Raw genomic sequence first — 17,554 nt, 5'->3', positions numbered from 1 at the left:
CTCAAGATGTTAGTTTCAACTCGTAATATACTATTATTTTAAAATCTAAAATCTACCCCTCCGATAAAGACGACAGAAGTTCTAAACCACTTTTCTTAACTTTCGACTTCTCAATGTTCATATCGTCCATGTTCATATCGTCCTGTCTTCGGTTTGTCTTTCTCCTGGTCACTCTAGGCTTTCTTTGAATATTCGTTTCTCTTTTGTCGTCAGTATCGGAGGGTTATACAAATATAATTTAAGTGTAAATACAAAACCAGTAAGATGTTGGGAGTAAGGCAGATATGGAAATATTTGATATTAATAGAAGGACGAAGTTAAAATCTATGAGTATCTTTGATATATTGCTGAGTGAGCATGAAGATTAATTCATTTTCTTGTGTACTTAAGTTCATATTTCCAAAAAGTAATACATTAGCTGTCGAAATAGAACGATTCTTTGGTCACTATATGAATTACAATTAAAAAAGAATTGCTGTGGATCTTCAACTGGGAAACCGCAATGACTTTTTTGATCTGTTACAATATTGGCTCTGAATAAATGGCTACGTAATGAACTTGAACGATTTCTTAAGTTTGTATGTATAATGTTTAATTTACGGTCTCCAAAATAAAAAAAGTTGGGTATTACAGGTACGTCTTGGTTCTGGATATTGATAGATGAATCTAAATGTACAATATCGTCAATTACCTGTAACTTTTGTGCATGCGCGCACGCCCTATGCATACGTACATGTACATGTAGTAAATTAAATAGTAGGTAAATGTTTATATCTTATCTCACTCAAACAGTCTGACAGTACATACCGTATGTTAGTGGACGAACGTTTTAGAATGTTTATGAACTTAAAAGCTCCTTGTCCGCCTGTAGCCGAGTACATGTACATATATGATGCATCAAATGCCCCGAGAGTGGTCATATTATATATATGTCATGGTCATGGTGATTTGGTACGTATATATACCCTGAAGAAAGTGGTCGTCGTCTGCTATCTACTGCTTCCGAACAGACGACAGTATGTTACGCATGGGTAAGAATGTGTAAATAGTGTGTCGACTGAAGTTTTAAGTGTTTGACTACAAAAGTACAAGATCTGTGGTGTAATACTGACGGCCCGCGTCACGTCTGCCCGGGGGAGGGGCACACAAATGCAGAGTGGACAGGGATTTAACACAACACGTCAGATACATATATATATTACATAGGATATATCGGGATAAACGTAGCGCGGATCCCAGGGTGTGAGGAAGGTATTTTCCAGATCGATGTTTGACCAGGAACCGGTTTGTCAATGACAGTCATGTGTGTATTTACCTGAAGAGCCGAGACCCAGTTCACAAAGAGGATTGAACAATTGAAGTACACCTACATGTACGTGTGTAATCACCAGGTCATTGGGGCGTATCGGAATACTTGTCGTACTAATGTGTGGGACGTAATATAGACGGGTATGTACCATGTAGGTGTGCTTTCACGGTACACACGTGTGGGAATGGTTATTTATCAAATCAGTGCTTATTTCAACCTTTCCAAGTGTTGAAAATGGCTTGATGGACGTGGAGTAAATATGCGGCTTTCGGGTTGACAGTGCCGCGTCTTCGTTACCAAGGTCAGGGTAAAAATGGCGGCAGATCCTGTTCAATTGTCCCGACCCCCGGTGATTCCCCGCGGGCAGTTGAACAAGGATGACATCGGGTCCCCTCGACCCATCAAACAGTTCGTCTGGGAGGAAGCACCAAGACAACTTAAAGATATGATGAGCACGTCTAGGCTACCTTTTACTGCTAAAGTACAAGCCGGGGACATAGGGAGTTATGTGTCCGGGTGGACCAGTCCCGAGGGGGAGGGGGAGGAGGAAGTCCTACATGTGATAGAGACGAGAAGGAAGAAGATGGTAGTGGTGAGGAAGATGCAGTGGGATCGACAGACAGGCGACTATGCCGAGTTTGGGAACGGGGTAGATATACCCGCTACTTACAAAGGTACGTCATAGACAGTACACCTGAAATAAGGACTCTTTAACCTATCAAAAACACAACAGCCTAAAATACAGACTCATCGGTCTCTTACATAATTAAAACACATCTATAGTCAAGTACAGAGTACAATGGTATATCTACCTTAAATAAAGACTACTATTAAATGACACTGTGACAACAAAAGACATGTTTACAAATACCACTTGACGACATGTAGACATATTCATTGTTATAATGACATACAATGAATATGAAGGTTTATCTTTCACTGATAATGATGTATCAACTTATATAATGACAAGTACATTATATCATAAAGACATGTCTATCTGTGAGATGCATCTAACTCGCATATATACAGTGTCTGTCTGTAGCATGCACATGAAGACAATCTATACAGCACCATATGACATTATCTCAGATGAAGACAATGTCTACATCACGCTAAGACATATCCAACTCACATAATGACAATGTCTACAGCACGCTAAGACATATCCATCTCACAATATGCCAATGTCTACAGCACGCTAAGACATATCCAACTCACATAATGACAATGTCTACAGCACGCTAAGACATATCCAATTCACATAATGACAATGTCTACAGCACGCTTAGACATATCCAACTCACATAATGACTATGTCTACAGCACGCAAAGATATATCTACCTTACATAATGACAATGTCTATAGCACGCTAAGACATATCTACCTTACAGGAAGAGAATGTCTACAATACGCTAAGACATATCCTGCTTCCATAAAGACAATATATACAGCACACTAAGACATATTTTCCTTACATAGACAATGTCTACAGCACGCTAAGACATATTCACCTTTCACAAAAACAATGTCTATAGCACGCTAAGACATATCCATCTTACATAGTCAATGTCTACAGCACGCTAAGACATATCTACCTTATGTTAAGACAATGTCTACAACACACAAACACATAATGACTTTACATTAAAACAATGTCTTTACATTAAAACAATGTCTACAACACACAAAGACATAATTACTTTACATTAAGACAATGTCTACAACACACAAAGACATAATTACTTTACATTAAGACAATGTCTACAACACACAAACACATAATTACTTTACATTAAGACAATGTCTACAACACACAAAGACATAATTACTTTACATTAAGACAATGTCTACAACACACAAAGACATAATTACTTTACTTTAAGACAATGTCTACAACACACAAAGACATAATTACTTTACATTAAGACAATGTCTACAACACACAAAGACATACATGTACCTCCCTTACATAGACAATGTATACAGACATATATCTACTCAATATCAAGACAATATTTACAGCACGTTCAGACATATCTACCTTACATACATTATTTACAGCATGCTAAGACACATCTACCTTACATACATTATTTACAGCATGCTAAGACACATCTACCTTACATACATTATTTACAGCATGCTAAGACATATCTACCTTACATAGACAATATCTCAAACACACTAATACATATTTACCTTACATTGACAATGTCTACATCACGCTAAGACATATCTATTTTACATAAAGACAGAATCTACATTGTACAACACGCTAAAACATATTCAGCTTTTATAAAGACAATATCTGTAGCACGCTAAGACATATCTACCTTACATAAAGACTTCTAAGACATATCTTTTAATGCTAAGAATGAAAACTCTTTTTTAAAAACTTATAAAAACACTGAAAAATGGTGACAACAGGCCAAGTAATATCGTATATTTCTACAAAAAAAGACTAAACATCTATATACATGAGGATGTTGTTGGACTCGAAATATCAGTTGTATTGTTGACTTGTGAACAAAAATGTTCATAAAATCTTTGATACATTAGCAACTGGTTATTAAGAGAACCGGTTTAACAGAGTTCTTCGTGTTCAGTGGGATTTAATTGCCATTATATGACATGGAATATGAACAGAGTAAAAGGATCGCACTGAGAGATGGACATGTCAGATACAATCAGAAAATTGTTGATGGTGAAATATTTAATCTCTGGATATTAAAAAAGACTATAAGTACTTACTTAACAGCTTCACGTGTCTTGTAAAGTCAAATCTGGTCACTCAAATGGTGACACTATCTGTTACAATGTATACTTAGTTGTTACATGTAAGCCTAATTACATGATTTTTCTTCAATTTATTTCACCAACTTAAGTTTTTTATGATGTAAAAACTAAATGATTAAATAAATCTGATAAACTACGCCAGACTGCATAATAACATAACATTTTCGATCTGCAATTAAATGTCTTCATGATGCAAAGCGTCACTTTGATTATAATTTACATCTTAACCAATGGTAAATGATGTAAGGCCAGGTCACAATGGTATACAATCTGGCCACCACGTAGGATATCCCATATCTATAACAATACTGGAATGTGGAGATTAATTCATGGCCCACTTGTATTGTAATATACCTGATTACAAAAGTGTAATCACCATAAGCTACTTAAGATACTTATTTCATACACAATATTGTACACAGGGGTTTAACATGAAGTCTAATTCAAATGTTGGTTTGATGAATATATTAAATAGAAAAACCATAGTGTATTTGCACAAGTCCCTGTGAATAAAATAATGTGGCTAAAAAGATCAATGGTCAACAGTCAGGATAAACATAGATTTAATTTGTGAACTCAGGTCCATTCTTATTAAGACAACTTGATACGATTTGACTAAGAGTTACTTCCCTTCGTTTTATTATCTTTGATTAACTATATATATAATTGTGACTGGGTGGATGTCATATTCTGTATATGTGGCGATATGCTTCAGTGAGAAAGCTACATAACATATCACAGGGATCTGATAATTAGTTACAGATTGTATAATTATGGATCCATCAGAGTGCCCTAAGACCATCGTTAGGCGTTTTAGGGTTTCTAGAGCAAAAATCGATAAAAGCATACTCCACATATATAGTACTATATTCGAGAAGTGTGCACTCTGCTTACATGAGAGGCCGTCCTTACATGACCCTGGCTATTAATAGGAGGTTAAAATAATCAAATAAACAAACAAAAGGGTGGAAAGCTCACAGACTCAAAATTTCTAACCCGCCTAGCTTAAGCGGCTAAAAACACATTTCTAGCTGATCTTCATAAAAACGGTTACTACCGTTGGAAAGAGTGATAATTTTATACATAGTGCCGTCACAAAGGCGATTGCAGCCCCATTAGGACAAACATTTCTCCATACATATAGATATACCACAGCCTCCCAAACCACTCAGGCAGGGGAGCATTAAATGACCATAACTGTTTACGTTATATCTTAGTACTAAAGACGACTAGCAATGGTATATTTGTTGATCAAGTGAGATCCATTTAATCGTAGACCATGCATTATTCTGATATCTCTTTGACCGCATCACCGCCCATAGACTAAATGACGTCATACCGACACCTGTAAGCGTCAAAACAACTTTGATAACGGGTCTCGCCCAGTATGACCCGGGGTGTTACGGTAGTGTATTCGTTACAAACACATTAATCACCTTTACTGTCTGGCCACGGCCCAACTGATGCCAAGGGCGACCATCTAAAATAGAAGTTACAACACTGGATATTTTGTTAGATAACTAGATTTAGGATCAAACAAATTTATAGGAAGTGACTTTGATCGAATTACTGGGCAAACAAAATAAGTCAAACGAATGCAGGGAATTATCCTAGTCATGACTAGACGTGCTCTAATGAAGCCGGACAAGTTACACGATTGATAATGAAAACAGTTGAAGTAAGTAGATTATTTGTATCTCTAATGATGTGTCACATATTACTACATTTTGCTCAATATTTAAAACTTATCCGTTTGAAACATCGATAACGTGTTGTATTAATAAGAAAATATAAATAAACGATTTTTACATGTATACAAAGAATATTTTTCTGATGTTGAAAGAGGTATGGTGACTAATTTCCGCCACGATCTACAATGTGGGCCGCGCACAGCTCTTGCTCGAGCTAAAAATGCACTACATGTAACATGTCACGTGACGTATTTTGGATCTCCCTTGTCAAAAATTAGTCTATTTCATTGTTTGCGTAATAAACTGCAAATGTATTTCTTAAAAGTGCATGCAATCGCTGCGGAAATTAAGTTGTATTAATTATAATTACTAAATTAAAAGCCATACTGACTCTTCCCTTCATGTACATGTATCAGGGTTGACGTGACATAATGTATACAATTTATAAAAATACTAGAAATGAAAAAGTGTTCCGTTTCTAATTTTTTTTCTCATTTTTTATTCATTTTTTAACGCATTAATTCAAAATATCTATTTGATATGACAAAACAGAGTATTTCTGTTGCTTGTTAACATAAAAAATAATTGTTAGACCTTGCAGTGATTCGAACACTGAACCTTCAGCACAAGATGCCACGTCTCAACCATCTGAGCTACACAGACTTGGTACTTCGATGCGTTCGGACATTTATTCATACGAAGTCCAGGTGATAATGAATTAAAATATTTTATCAGTCACTTTTTTCTCTATTAGTGCATATAGGCCATGGGCTAGGAGGGTCCCACATGCACCCCCCCCCCCCCCCCCCAAACCTCCGAACCAATATTTTTCTGAACCCTTATGACCCACTGATCACAAATCCAAATGTTAACATTGCAAAAGTTGGGATGAACTTCCGGTTATGACGTCATCAAGATGGCCGCCATCTCGAATTTCACTAAAAATTGAAAAATAGTCATAACATTAACATTTTTCAACCGAAATAGACAAATGAGGTATCAAAATGACCACAATAGAACAACAAATACATATCAGGACCAAAAAAGCCAATATATGTAGTGATTTCTACACAGGAAATTAAAAAATCGGATTTAAAGCTCAAAAATGGTGATTTTTCAGCAAATTTTTCATATTTTGTTTGACGCAGCAAAAATGTTTCCCAACAACAATCTATTATTTCAAAAAAGTTTTTTGACCACTTATCAATCAGTTTAAACAACAACAACAACAAAAACCAATGTTAACATTGTATAGGTTCCGGTTATGACGTCATCAAGATGGCCACCATCTCGAATTTCACTTAAAATGAAGAATAGTCATAACACTGATATTTTTCAACTAAAGTAGACAAATGTGGTATCAAAATGACCACAATAGAACGACAAATACATATCAGGACCAAATAATCCAATATGTGTAGTGATTTGTACGGAAAAAATAAAAAAAATAAGCTTTTAAGCTCAAAAATGGTGATTTTTCAGCATTTTTTCATACTTGGCTTGACGCAGCAGAAATGTTTCCCAACAACAAATTATTACTCGTATTCAGTTATTTAAACTCCTATCAATCAGTAAAAACAAAAACAACAATATATAGAAATGCAAAAAAAGAATTATTGTTATACCCTCAATTTTGTAGATTAGCAGCGTCTCAAAAATAACACAACACCTACTGACAAATGTAACCTAAGCTAAGCCTGTGTTTCCGTTAATATCATTAACGGTTCCCAAAGCGTTTGTGTCTTCGAAAATGAGCACATTCAATGTTTATTTCCTATGCATAGCATAAGCAAAATGTCAGATGGTTACTACAATGTCACTAATATGTCTTTCACTGGTTCTCAATGATAACCATTATCATTGTGCGTGCTTTCTCGCCTCACTGACCTATCCATTGAAGAGACACGGCATATCTGGTAGCTGGTACATGCAGTCCGAATCAGAGTACTCGAGATATCAGTATCCAATTCGTCGAAAGCCAGATCGACGTCTTCGATGTCGATGAGCTCATGTGACACTGCATTACCAGTGTTTTTCTAGCCTTTTATGACCCATCCACGGCCAGAGATCATATCAGGAACAACAGGTTCAGGGATGTGGGATCTCTTTCAGATTCTAACATATCGTACGTATATGCTGTTTCAAACTTCTCCGGCTTAATGGAAATTACACCAGATGCACATTCTTCCAATGGTGGATTGGTTCTCCTTAGCACATAACTCCATAATTCGTATGAAGAATCTTGTGGACCCTCGTGCAACCATAAATGACACAGGTGATATCATCGAGGTCATTAATGAGGGCATAAATGTTAAATGTTTTTCATTGGCCTGACTTCTCCCACTCCCTTGAAGGTGCTGGTTGTGTCACATCTGGTGTATGCGCAAAGAGACCATTGAAGACTCTCCAGTAGAGAGTTCTCTAAAGTGCTTTCCAGACTTGGCAAAGAGTGAAACTTCACTGCAGACCTCATTTATGACCTCAAAGAATCCACCTGTGCCACTTATGGTCACTGAGGTTCACAAGAATGAGGAATTGTGCTTCATACGAATTAAGGAGAACCAACTCAACCCTCCGCAGAATGTTGATCAGGTGTCTTTTCCATCATGCCAGGGAAGTCTGGAACATCATATACGATATGTGAATCTAGGTGAAACTACGTTGGAAAAAGGAAGAGCTCCCACATCTCTGAAGCCGATGTTTCTGATCTTAACTCTGACCATGGATAGTTGATAAGTTAGAACCACGATGGTAACCCGGTAATGTAATGTCACATCAGGTCACCGAGGTCGAAGACGACACTCTGGCGAGAAAGCACGCACAACGAAAATGATTACCATTAAGAAATATGTGACACTGCAGTAACCATCTTATATTTCCTTGCGTTATACACAGGAAATAAACAATGGATGTGCTCATTCTAAAAGACACAATATGTTTAGAAAAGTGTCATGGTATTTACGGAACTTTAATTTGATACCCTATAGCTATTAGTTAGCGTTTTGCTATAATAATTCAGTTTGAGAGGCTACTAGTCTACAAAATTTCGAATATGAAAATGGATTATTTTGAAGTCCCACTTAGATATTCAGCCAACTTTAAATTCAAATTTGTTAAGATATAAATCGTCAATAGCCAATGTTATATTCAGGAAATTCCAAGACACCAGGAAAATGTAGTGTTAGCGGTTTGGAAAAAATAATCATATGCCGCATCCGGTGATGTTTTCTAAACCAAATGATGGTATAAAAATTTTCTTTTGCATTTCTATATATTTTTGTTGTTGTTGTTTTAACCGATTGATAAGAGGTCAAATAACTGATTGTGAATAATAATTTGTTGTTGGGAAACAATTTTGCTGCGTCAAGCCAAATATGAAAAAATGCTGAAAATTACTATTTTTGAGCTGAAAATATTATTTTTTTCATTTCCTGCGTTCAAATCACTACATATATTGGATTATTTGGTCCTGATATGTATTTGTTGTTCTATTGTGGTCATTTTGATGCCTCATTTGTCTACTTCAGTTGAAAAATGTCAATGTTTTGACTATTGTTCATTTTTCAGTGAAATTCGAGATGGTGGCCATCTTGATGACGTCATAACCGGAACTTACACGATGTTAACATTGGTTTTGGTTGTTTTCGTTGCTTACACTGATTGATAAGTGGTCAAAAAACCTTTTAGAAATAATAGATTGCTGTTGGGAAACATTTTTGCTGCGTCAAACAAAATATGAAAAATTTGCTGAAAAATCACCATTTTTGAGCTTTAAATCCGATTTTTTAATTTCCTGTGTAGAAATCACTACATATATTGGGTTTTTTTGGTCCTGATATGTATTTGTTGTTCTAATGTGGTCATTTTGATACCTCATTTGTCTACTTCGGTTGAAAAATGTTAATGTTATGACTATTTTTCAATTTTCAGTGAAATTCGAGATGGCGGCCATCTTGATGACGCCATAACCGGAAGTTCATCCCAACTTATGCAATGTTAACATTTGGATTTGTGATCAGTGGGTCATAAGGGTTCAGAAAAATATTGGTTCGGAGGTTTGGGGGGGGGGGTGCATGTGGGACCCTCCTAGCCCATGGCCTAACACCCATCAAAAGTCTTAAATCGCACGATGATGAAATTTTGTTGTCATTTAATGAATTATCTACCGCAATTAACAAACAACTTTTCCCCAAATAAGATCTTTTATATATCAGAAGTCAAAAATGTGTATTCAGAAACTTAATACCATGTATTTTTTTAATTTTGAAAACGGTCACCATTAGGCCAAAATTGGCCGATATGCGCCATAACTCTTTCTGCATTGAATTTTAATAAATTCTTGTTAAATTGACCTAAAACAGTGAAAATGCATTTACTGTATTTTAGGAATAAACTATTATGCCGCACAATTATTTGATTATGTACTTTTTGTCTGCTGATTTCGTAATTGGTTTGAATCAACGTCTTGACGAAGATAGTGGAAGCTCATTTCAGTTCTATGTTCAGTTCAGTTCAGAAGCAGGTTATGTAGGGTTTCATCTGTGTGCAGGGAGTACGTGTACACAATGCTCTGACGTCAAACTAGAACCAGGGAGTCGTTTATAAATGTTCCCACAAATGAAAATGTATTTGTGAATTGGTGCTATTTTCCATGGGTAATCAACTCCGCAGTATAATGTACCGAGAGTCTATAAGATAATTACTTTAATAATTTATTTGACTGTCATACCGTAAACACTCTAACGAGCTGTCTATGATTCACATAATGACACCAGGATGGTATATATCATACCGTATATATATATATAGATAATAGGTCACTTATTTGGGTATTTAGTTTCCTTCTCAATACCGGACTTCTCCCCTTTTTTCATGTCACTTAATGTCACGGCGACATGTTTCGAACTTTTGGAAATAAAACATCTGACATGTGCATTGTCCGTATTCTGGCCGTACCCCATTGTGTCTGTTGCAAGTAATGCCAGCATTAGTTACATACATGATGTAGTGTAATTACAATGAGGCAATTAGACAATTACACAATACCACATATAAACGCATATTTATCAAATTACCACCATGTTGATACAGAAAATCACAATCAGATACCTAACCTACAAAAACTACAAGTTATTTCAGTAGCTTCTACTTTCAATGGATAGGTTTTGATATATATTTATATTTGTGTTATTTGTATACATAATAAATTCATATAATGATTTTTCAATAACTTAGAGCCCGCATTATACATGTAAACAGTACTGATGTATCGTTATCTCCCTTCATTGCATAATGTTGTGTTGTAGGTTGGTTTCCTGAGTACAGAAGATCCTTGATTATCTCCCCTGATTGTTTAATGATGTGTTGTAGGTTGGTTTCAGATCCTTCCTGAGTACTTCATACGACCCGTGATTATCTCCCCTGGTTATTTAATGATGTGTTTTAGGTTGGTTTCAGATCCATCCTGAGTACTGACGGTCCGTGATTATCTACCCTGATTGTTTAATGATGTGTTGTAGGCTGGTTTGAGATCCTCCCTGAGGACGGAAGGCCTGTGGAGTATTTTGACTCTATCCAGGCGATCACTAACGTGAAACCCCGGCGGTTCCTGGTCCGTACAGCTACAGTGGGTTACCAGCTGAGTGCGGAATCGGGAATGAATACGTGGGTTCCGTACGAAATCCGCCCAGGAGCTGTCCTCACTACCGGGATCATCTTCATGGACCAGAAAAAGACACGACCAAACGTGAAAAATTTCTTCAAGAAACTACTACGAACAAATAGAAGTGGTAAAAAGGAACAGGATCTAAAATATCTGCAGTGTTTCGATACTTCCGGTACGGAGGTGATGATCCCCATTATCATGTCGGGAGTATTTAGTCCTATTGGAGAGACAACAGAGGAAAACTTCGACAGTGTTTATGAGCTACAGGACCTTATTCTTGCATTCAATTTGCCAGTGAAGGTCCAGCTCATCCACGAAGAAGAGCAAGCATGTCCTAACATCGTGCCACACGGCATTGTCAAGGTAGAGGAGGTCCGGGATACAGAGTGGGTTGTGTTCGGGAGGTTCCCCGTCAGTAATGCTGAAGACGACGTGTTTGAACTTCCGCTAGATGCAAACATACATTTACAAAAAGACATATCTAGAAAACGAAAATCTAAAAAGCAAGCACCACCGAAAGATGACGCGAATAACGATCAGGACGAACATTTGTATGTGAATGCCGAAAAGACTGATGTAGAACTCCCAGTGAGAGTGAAAGAACAAAAGAAAAACAAAGCCGGACTGTTTGATAAATTGAGTGTTCGATCTAGATCAAGAAAAGAACGCGCGAGTCTTAAAGCGTTACAAGTTGCCGGTGTGTTTACGTCACGACTAAGTAAAAGCGAGGCGAACTTTGAGGACTTAACTACCACAAGTTCGGCAGTGGGTACAGACGGAGCGGAGGAAGGGACACCAGATGACCAGGGAGAACGCGATAAAGGAGATCTTCCACCATCTCTTACTACGGACGACAGGGTAACATACACAAGTTTAACGTTTAATAGTCCACCTTATGGAACGTTTTCCGGACCCTCAGTTGGTCCACAGAATCGCGATCTTCCTCCTATACCGAAAAGTCCAGGGTCGGAGAAAGAAACGGTTTATGAGGAACTACCAGTAGCGCCAAAACCGCCACCAGCCGATCCGGGAGAATTTAGACAGAAGGAGGTTGATCGATCTGACGTCATTGTGCGTGGTGATTACGTCACTCAGGGGGACCACGAGGATGACGAGGATGGCTATATGAGTCCGGCGCAGTTGCGGCTGAGGGCGGAGCAGACATACGCCGTGGTCCGTAGTAAACCGCCAGTAGCTCCAACTCGTGAGGCCAAACTCATGCGAGCGAGAAAAACCCGCAGTGAAGTTCCCAGTAACTACAACTACGACGTCAGAGATCCTAAAGAAACTAATGAAAAAGAAATTGATGAACTGTTCCGATACACGATAGAAAATGACCAAAACTTTCCGAAGGATGGACCTTATTCATCTGGAGAGTGTCGTCCAAATGTGGAAGCACCGGTTGTCCAGGAACCAAACACTTTTTCTTACGAAAATGCAATGAGGTTTGTGGATGACCAATGTTTAGAGACACGATCGAATTCTGGAATGCCAAAATTTAAATCGCGTTCACATAGGAGTTTGAACTTTGACGCCAATGCGACTGTTCGTAGTCATAATGTTCGTAAGATGAGAAACGCTATGGACATATTTAATTTTAGTGATTCTTTCCAAGACTTAAGCCGAAATAACGGTGCCTTACCAAATAACGATATTTCGTCTGCTATGCCACCTGGAACAACCGCTAGTTCTCTCTACAGTGCCGGCATTGACCGTAATCCGTACAGTTCGCAGTACGCACGCGCAAGCGTCTACGCGGACAGTGAACCAGGCTTTAAGCGTTACGCTCGTTCAGCCTCCATATCCGGACTTAGTGAGCCGTTAGGTCGTCAAGTAGACGACTCGGCTATTTCCGGGGATTATGGCTACCATGGCGACAGTGAGTATAGCTATCAGGAATATTCAGAATACCACGACGATCACTGGGTACCTCCAGATGACCTCTCGACCCTAACGGTACTAGAAGTGTCCAAATCGTTACATTATATCGGTATGAAGGACCGAGTGGTCATACGACTCGCTAACGAACAGATAGACGGAAGTCTTCTATGTTCACTGGACAAACAGCTACTCCGAGAGGGCTTCCCAGAACTCAATGCGTTAGATATCAAGAAAATCGTAGACTTTATAAACGGGTGGAGACCGAAAAAGAAATAATTGACATCCGATGGATATATCATGACTAATAGAAACACTATGTGATAATTATATATTTATAGAAGACACTATATCAGTAGCTGTACATGTACAAGTATAACGAAAATAACTCGGAGGGTTGACTCGTGTGTCATTTAGATTTGCTGGTGTTGGAAAACAAGCATAATACATGTATTACGATTGGATTTTTTTTTTTTTTTTTTTTTTGAAAATAGTTATATTAATATTATTATTTCTGAGATGAATGTATTTCTAAGGTCGGTATAGGGAACATGTGCTATATTAACTACATAATTGAACATCTTTATCTAATATAAAATTATAATAACAATGTCGACTCTCTGTAAGTGTTACTTATGTAAACCTGTGTATGATCTACAATACAATATTTTACAGACAATATATTGTAACTTCTCTCCTGAAGATCTATTAGGCTTAGTAACTTCTAACATATTTTTCGTTAGGAAATATTAATTGCAATATGTTCAGAAACTTCTCGTGTAAATAATTGCAGGCATGAAGCATTTCAATTTTTCGAGTAACTATTACTCAAAACATAGCCAGTACCACCAGCATATACCTAAGCTTGGGAAATAGTAGCAGTTAGCTCTATCGCTTCATGGGAGTTATCTCCCTTAGTCCTTGTTGAGCTATACCGGTGTTAGTCCTGCTTAATTTTTTTTTTAAATCCGTGTTCCCAATCGGTTATTTCATAACATTTACATGTATTTACCAGTCAATACATAGAAGTAGCAAACTTACAGAAAATAAATGATGTTTATGAGACTGTAAAAGGATAGAACATAATGTATCGCGGCCTGTGTTTTGTATCTAGGCCCAATTGTTCAAAAGGTGATTCGGTTTATCACAGTTTTAACGACATTTTTTAAACTAATATTTCTAGTGATACGAATTTAACAAACTTTTGTAATATTCCTAAGAACTCCATTCTTTACCTGCTTTTTGATATCGGTGGAGATATAATCACAAATTTTGTAGCAAATGAGAAATGAAAATTTCACTGATCATGTGAATAAGCTAATCATACTTTGAAAAACTAGACCCTGATGTGGAAACATAGCGTCATATTTGAGCCTAGTGCCATATATGGTATGATAAAGTTGCTCTTGCTTAGCTTATGATAAGGGCCTTTAGGATTTCCTACGACTGATATTGAAATAGTGCTATGTAACGGCGTACTGTGTGTTTGGTAAGGTATCATCAAACTCATGATTCAAAAGAACATAATACCCAACATTTTTTCTGTATCGTCATAAGCCTATGTTATTTTACAGTAATTGTTTGTGGTGCAAAGAGTGTCAATACCCGTAAAACACGGCGTCGTTTGTGTACAAAATAATTGACATGGCGTCGTTTGTGTACAAAATAATTGACATGGCGTCGTTTGTGTACAAAATAATTGACATGGCGTCGTTGGTGTACAAAATAATTGACATGGCGTCGTTTGTGTGTAAATTGAATGACATGGCGTCGTTTGTATGTAAAACAATTAAGGTGGAGTCGTGTGTGTGTAAAAAATTGACATGGCGGCGTTTGTGTGTAAAATAATTGACACGACGTCATTTGCGTGTAAAATAATTGACATGGCGTAGTTTGTGTGCAAAATAATTGACACGGCGTCGTTTGTGTGCAAAATAATTGACAAGGCGTCGTATGTTTGTAAAATAATTGACATGGCGTCGTATCCGTGTAAATACTTTATGTAATCGTCTGATATGTGTAAATCGAGTGTCCGGCGTCAATGTCGAGTAGAGAATAAAGTCGTATGTGTGTAATTAAAAGTGTCTGACGTCAACGTCGTATGTGTGTAATTTAAAGTGTCTGACGTCATCGTTGTATGTGTGTAATTTAAAATGTCCGACGTCATCGTCGTATGTGTGTAATTTAAAATGTCCGACGTCATCGTCGTATGTGTGTAATTTAAAATGTCTGACGTCATCGTCGTATGTGTGTAATTTAAAATGTCGGACGTCATCGTCGTATGTGTGTTATTTAAAATGTCCGACGTCATCGTCGTATGTGTGTGATTTAAAGTGTCTGTCGTCATCGTCGTATGTGTGTAATTTAAAATGTCCGACGTCATCGTTGTAAATTTAAAATGTCCGACGTCATCGTCGTATGTGTGTGATTTAAAATTTCCGACGTCATCGTCGTATGTGTGTAATTTAAAATGTCCGACGTCATCGTCGTATGTGTGTAATTTAAAATGTCCGACGTCATCGCCGTGTGTGTTATTTAAAATGTCTGACGTCATCGTCGTATGTGTGTAATTAACAATGTCTGACGTTATCGTTGTATGTGTGTAATTTAAAGTGTCGGACGTCATCGTCGTGTGTAAGTCGTTTGTGTGTAGATAATTATATATAACTGACGTCAGAGCAACTGACATTATAGCACAAATGTAATTTACATATACGATGTCAGTGTAGTATGAAACGCTAGCGTTTGGGTAAATCCATAATGTCTACATTATGTCTGATGGAAGTGCTGTATTTGTGACCTTAGTTTGTTGACTGACAAATAAATGATTTTGCAGAAATATTCCATTAAACGTTCAATTACATAAATATAGTGTTGTTTCCCTTTTTTTTATATTGACCTCCAAAGTGGTACAAAGTAAATTGTGGTTTGACTTTGAGTATTGATGAGACCAGTTACCTTGATGTACCATCCACCAGTTACCGTGATTTCTGCTCACCCTCTATCTCTCGCACATTTGAAAAAAAAATTAACAGCTCAATCACGGTAGCCATGCAAGTGTTCATTCAACAAAAATTTGTTCATTTGCAACCGATATTGCTAACAAGTTTTCGTTTTCATTTTGAAATCAAAGTTTGCAATCACAGCGGGGGATAGCTTGAAATCATGACTTTCTTGCAGATTTATCCTTAAATTTCATGAAGTCATCGTTTATTTTGTTTGTCAGTCGTTCTTAAAAATCGTCTGCATCAAAGTAGGTCAATGTATGCAAACTATATGTATATGGTAAGTTACTGTACCGATCGGACATACATGGACAGAATCGTAAAACAGAAGGTAGTTTTTTCCTGGTGCATACGTCTTGGTGCAATAAGCAGATTTTTAAAAGCGCATTTCCTTTATACTTTTTTTTTAAATATTTTTATATAAATGTAGCTGGGATATAATTGCTCTGGCATTTGATGTGTTCTTTGTTGCCCGGATGTATTTAATTTTTGAAAAGCGTTTGACAACAGCGCATGCAATTATTAAAACGGTGTATATTTCATGTATGTACAGCTACATTTTTGTAAGTAAAGAATAATGACACCCGATTAAAAAAAGTGATTAAAGGAGACAACTCCTATTTTAACACCTGACTGGACGAATTGTGTTGTTTATGTCATAAGGGACATAACTCGGGTACGCTTCGGCTGCAATGGCTTCCGGTTTCAGAAAAGTACGAAATGGTTGACATGGAACACAATTCGTGAAAATTACAATTAATAACACAACAAAAACAACAAAGAGACGATAATCTGAACAGATTGATCACCGTTCATGTCGAGATGTATAATATATATTGGTGAAATCCGTGTGATAGCTTAGCCCACAGTTACGTATACTGGAAATTTGAGGACCAAAACATTTTTAAAGATGCTCCACCGCTGACAGAGCATCCATTTGAACAATGATTGGTGTTTAATCGTGAAATATATTTCTAATTAACACAAAAAATAATATAAAACAATTTATTTTGCCTTTGGTGCATGTGCAATCAGTACTTCATTCCATATAGGATATAGTGCCACAGATTTTTCATATTTTTAACTTGAAGTAAAATAAGAAGCTCAAACTTTTCAATAGTGATAATGGTGTAAAGTAAGTAACTTTTGTAACTGAAGAAAAATACTAAATCGTCTGCTTTTCTTTTTTAATAGTGAAAAAATATC

The 17,554-nt window shown here is 37.0% G+C and overlaps 1 protein-coding gene across 1 annotated transcript; it reads left to right on the top strand.

Moving 5' to 3' along the window:
• The first annotated feature begins 993 nt into the window (after nt 1–993).
• LOC138325006 (GRB2-associated and regulator of MAPK protein-like) lies at nt 994–15,727 on the top strand. Its single transcript, XM_069270323.1, has 2 exons — nt 994–1,983; nt 11,320–15,727. The coding sequence occupies exons 1-2, from the start codon at nt 1,623–1,625 to the stop codon at nt 13,620–13,622; spliced, it is 2,664 nt and encodes an 887-aa protein (XP_069126424.1). The 5' UTR covers nt 994–1,622; the 3' UTR covers nt 13,623–15,727.
• Nucleotides 15,728–17,554: the final 1,827 nt, after the last annotated feature.

The sequence above is a fragment of the Argopecten irradians genome, chromosome 6 (assembly GCF_041381155.1).
Source record: "Argopecten irradians isolate NY chromosome 6, Ai_NY, whole genome shotgun sequence".
Taxonomy (NCBI): Eukaryota; Metazoa; Mollusca; class Bivalvia; order Pectinida; family Pectinidae; genus Argopecten; species Argopecten irradians.
This window is presented reverse-complemented; position numbering and strand designations above follow the sequence as displayed.

Excerpts from the sequence above, each read along its gene's own strand:
- LOC138325006 (XM_069270323.1), top strand. The coding sequence starts at position 1,623 with ATGGCGGCAGATCCTGTTCAATTGTCCCGACCCCCGGTGATTCCCCGC. Across the intron at positions 1,984-11,319 it reads TATACCCGCTACTTACAAAG|GCTGGTTTGAGATCCTCCCT; the intron begins GTACGTCATAGA and ends GATGTGTTGTAG.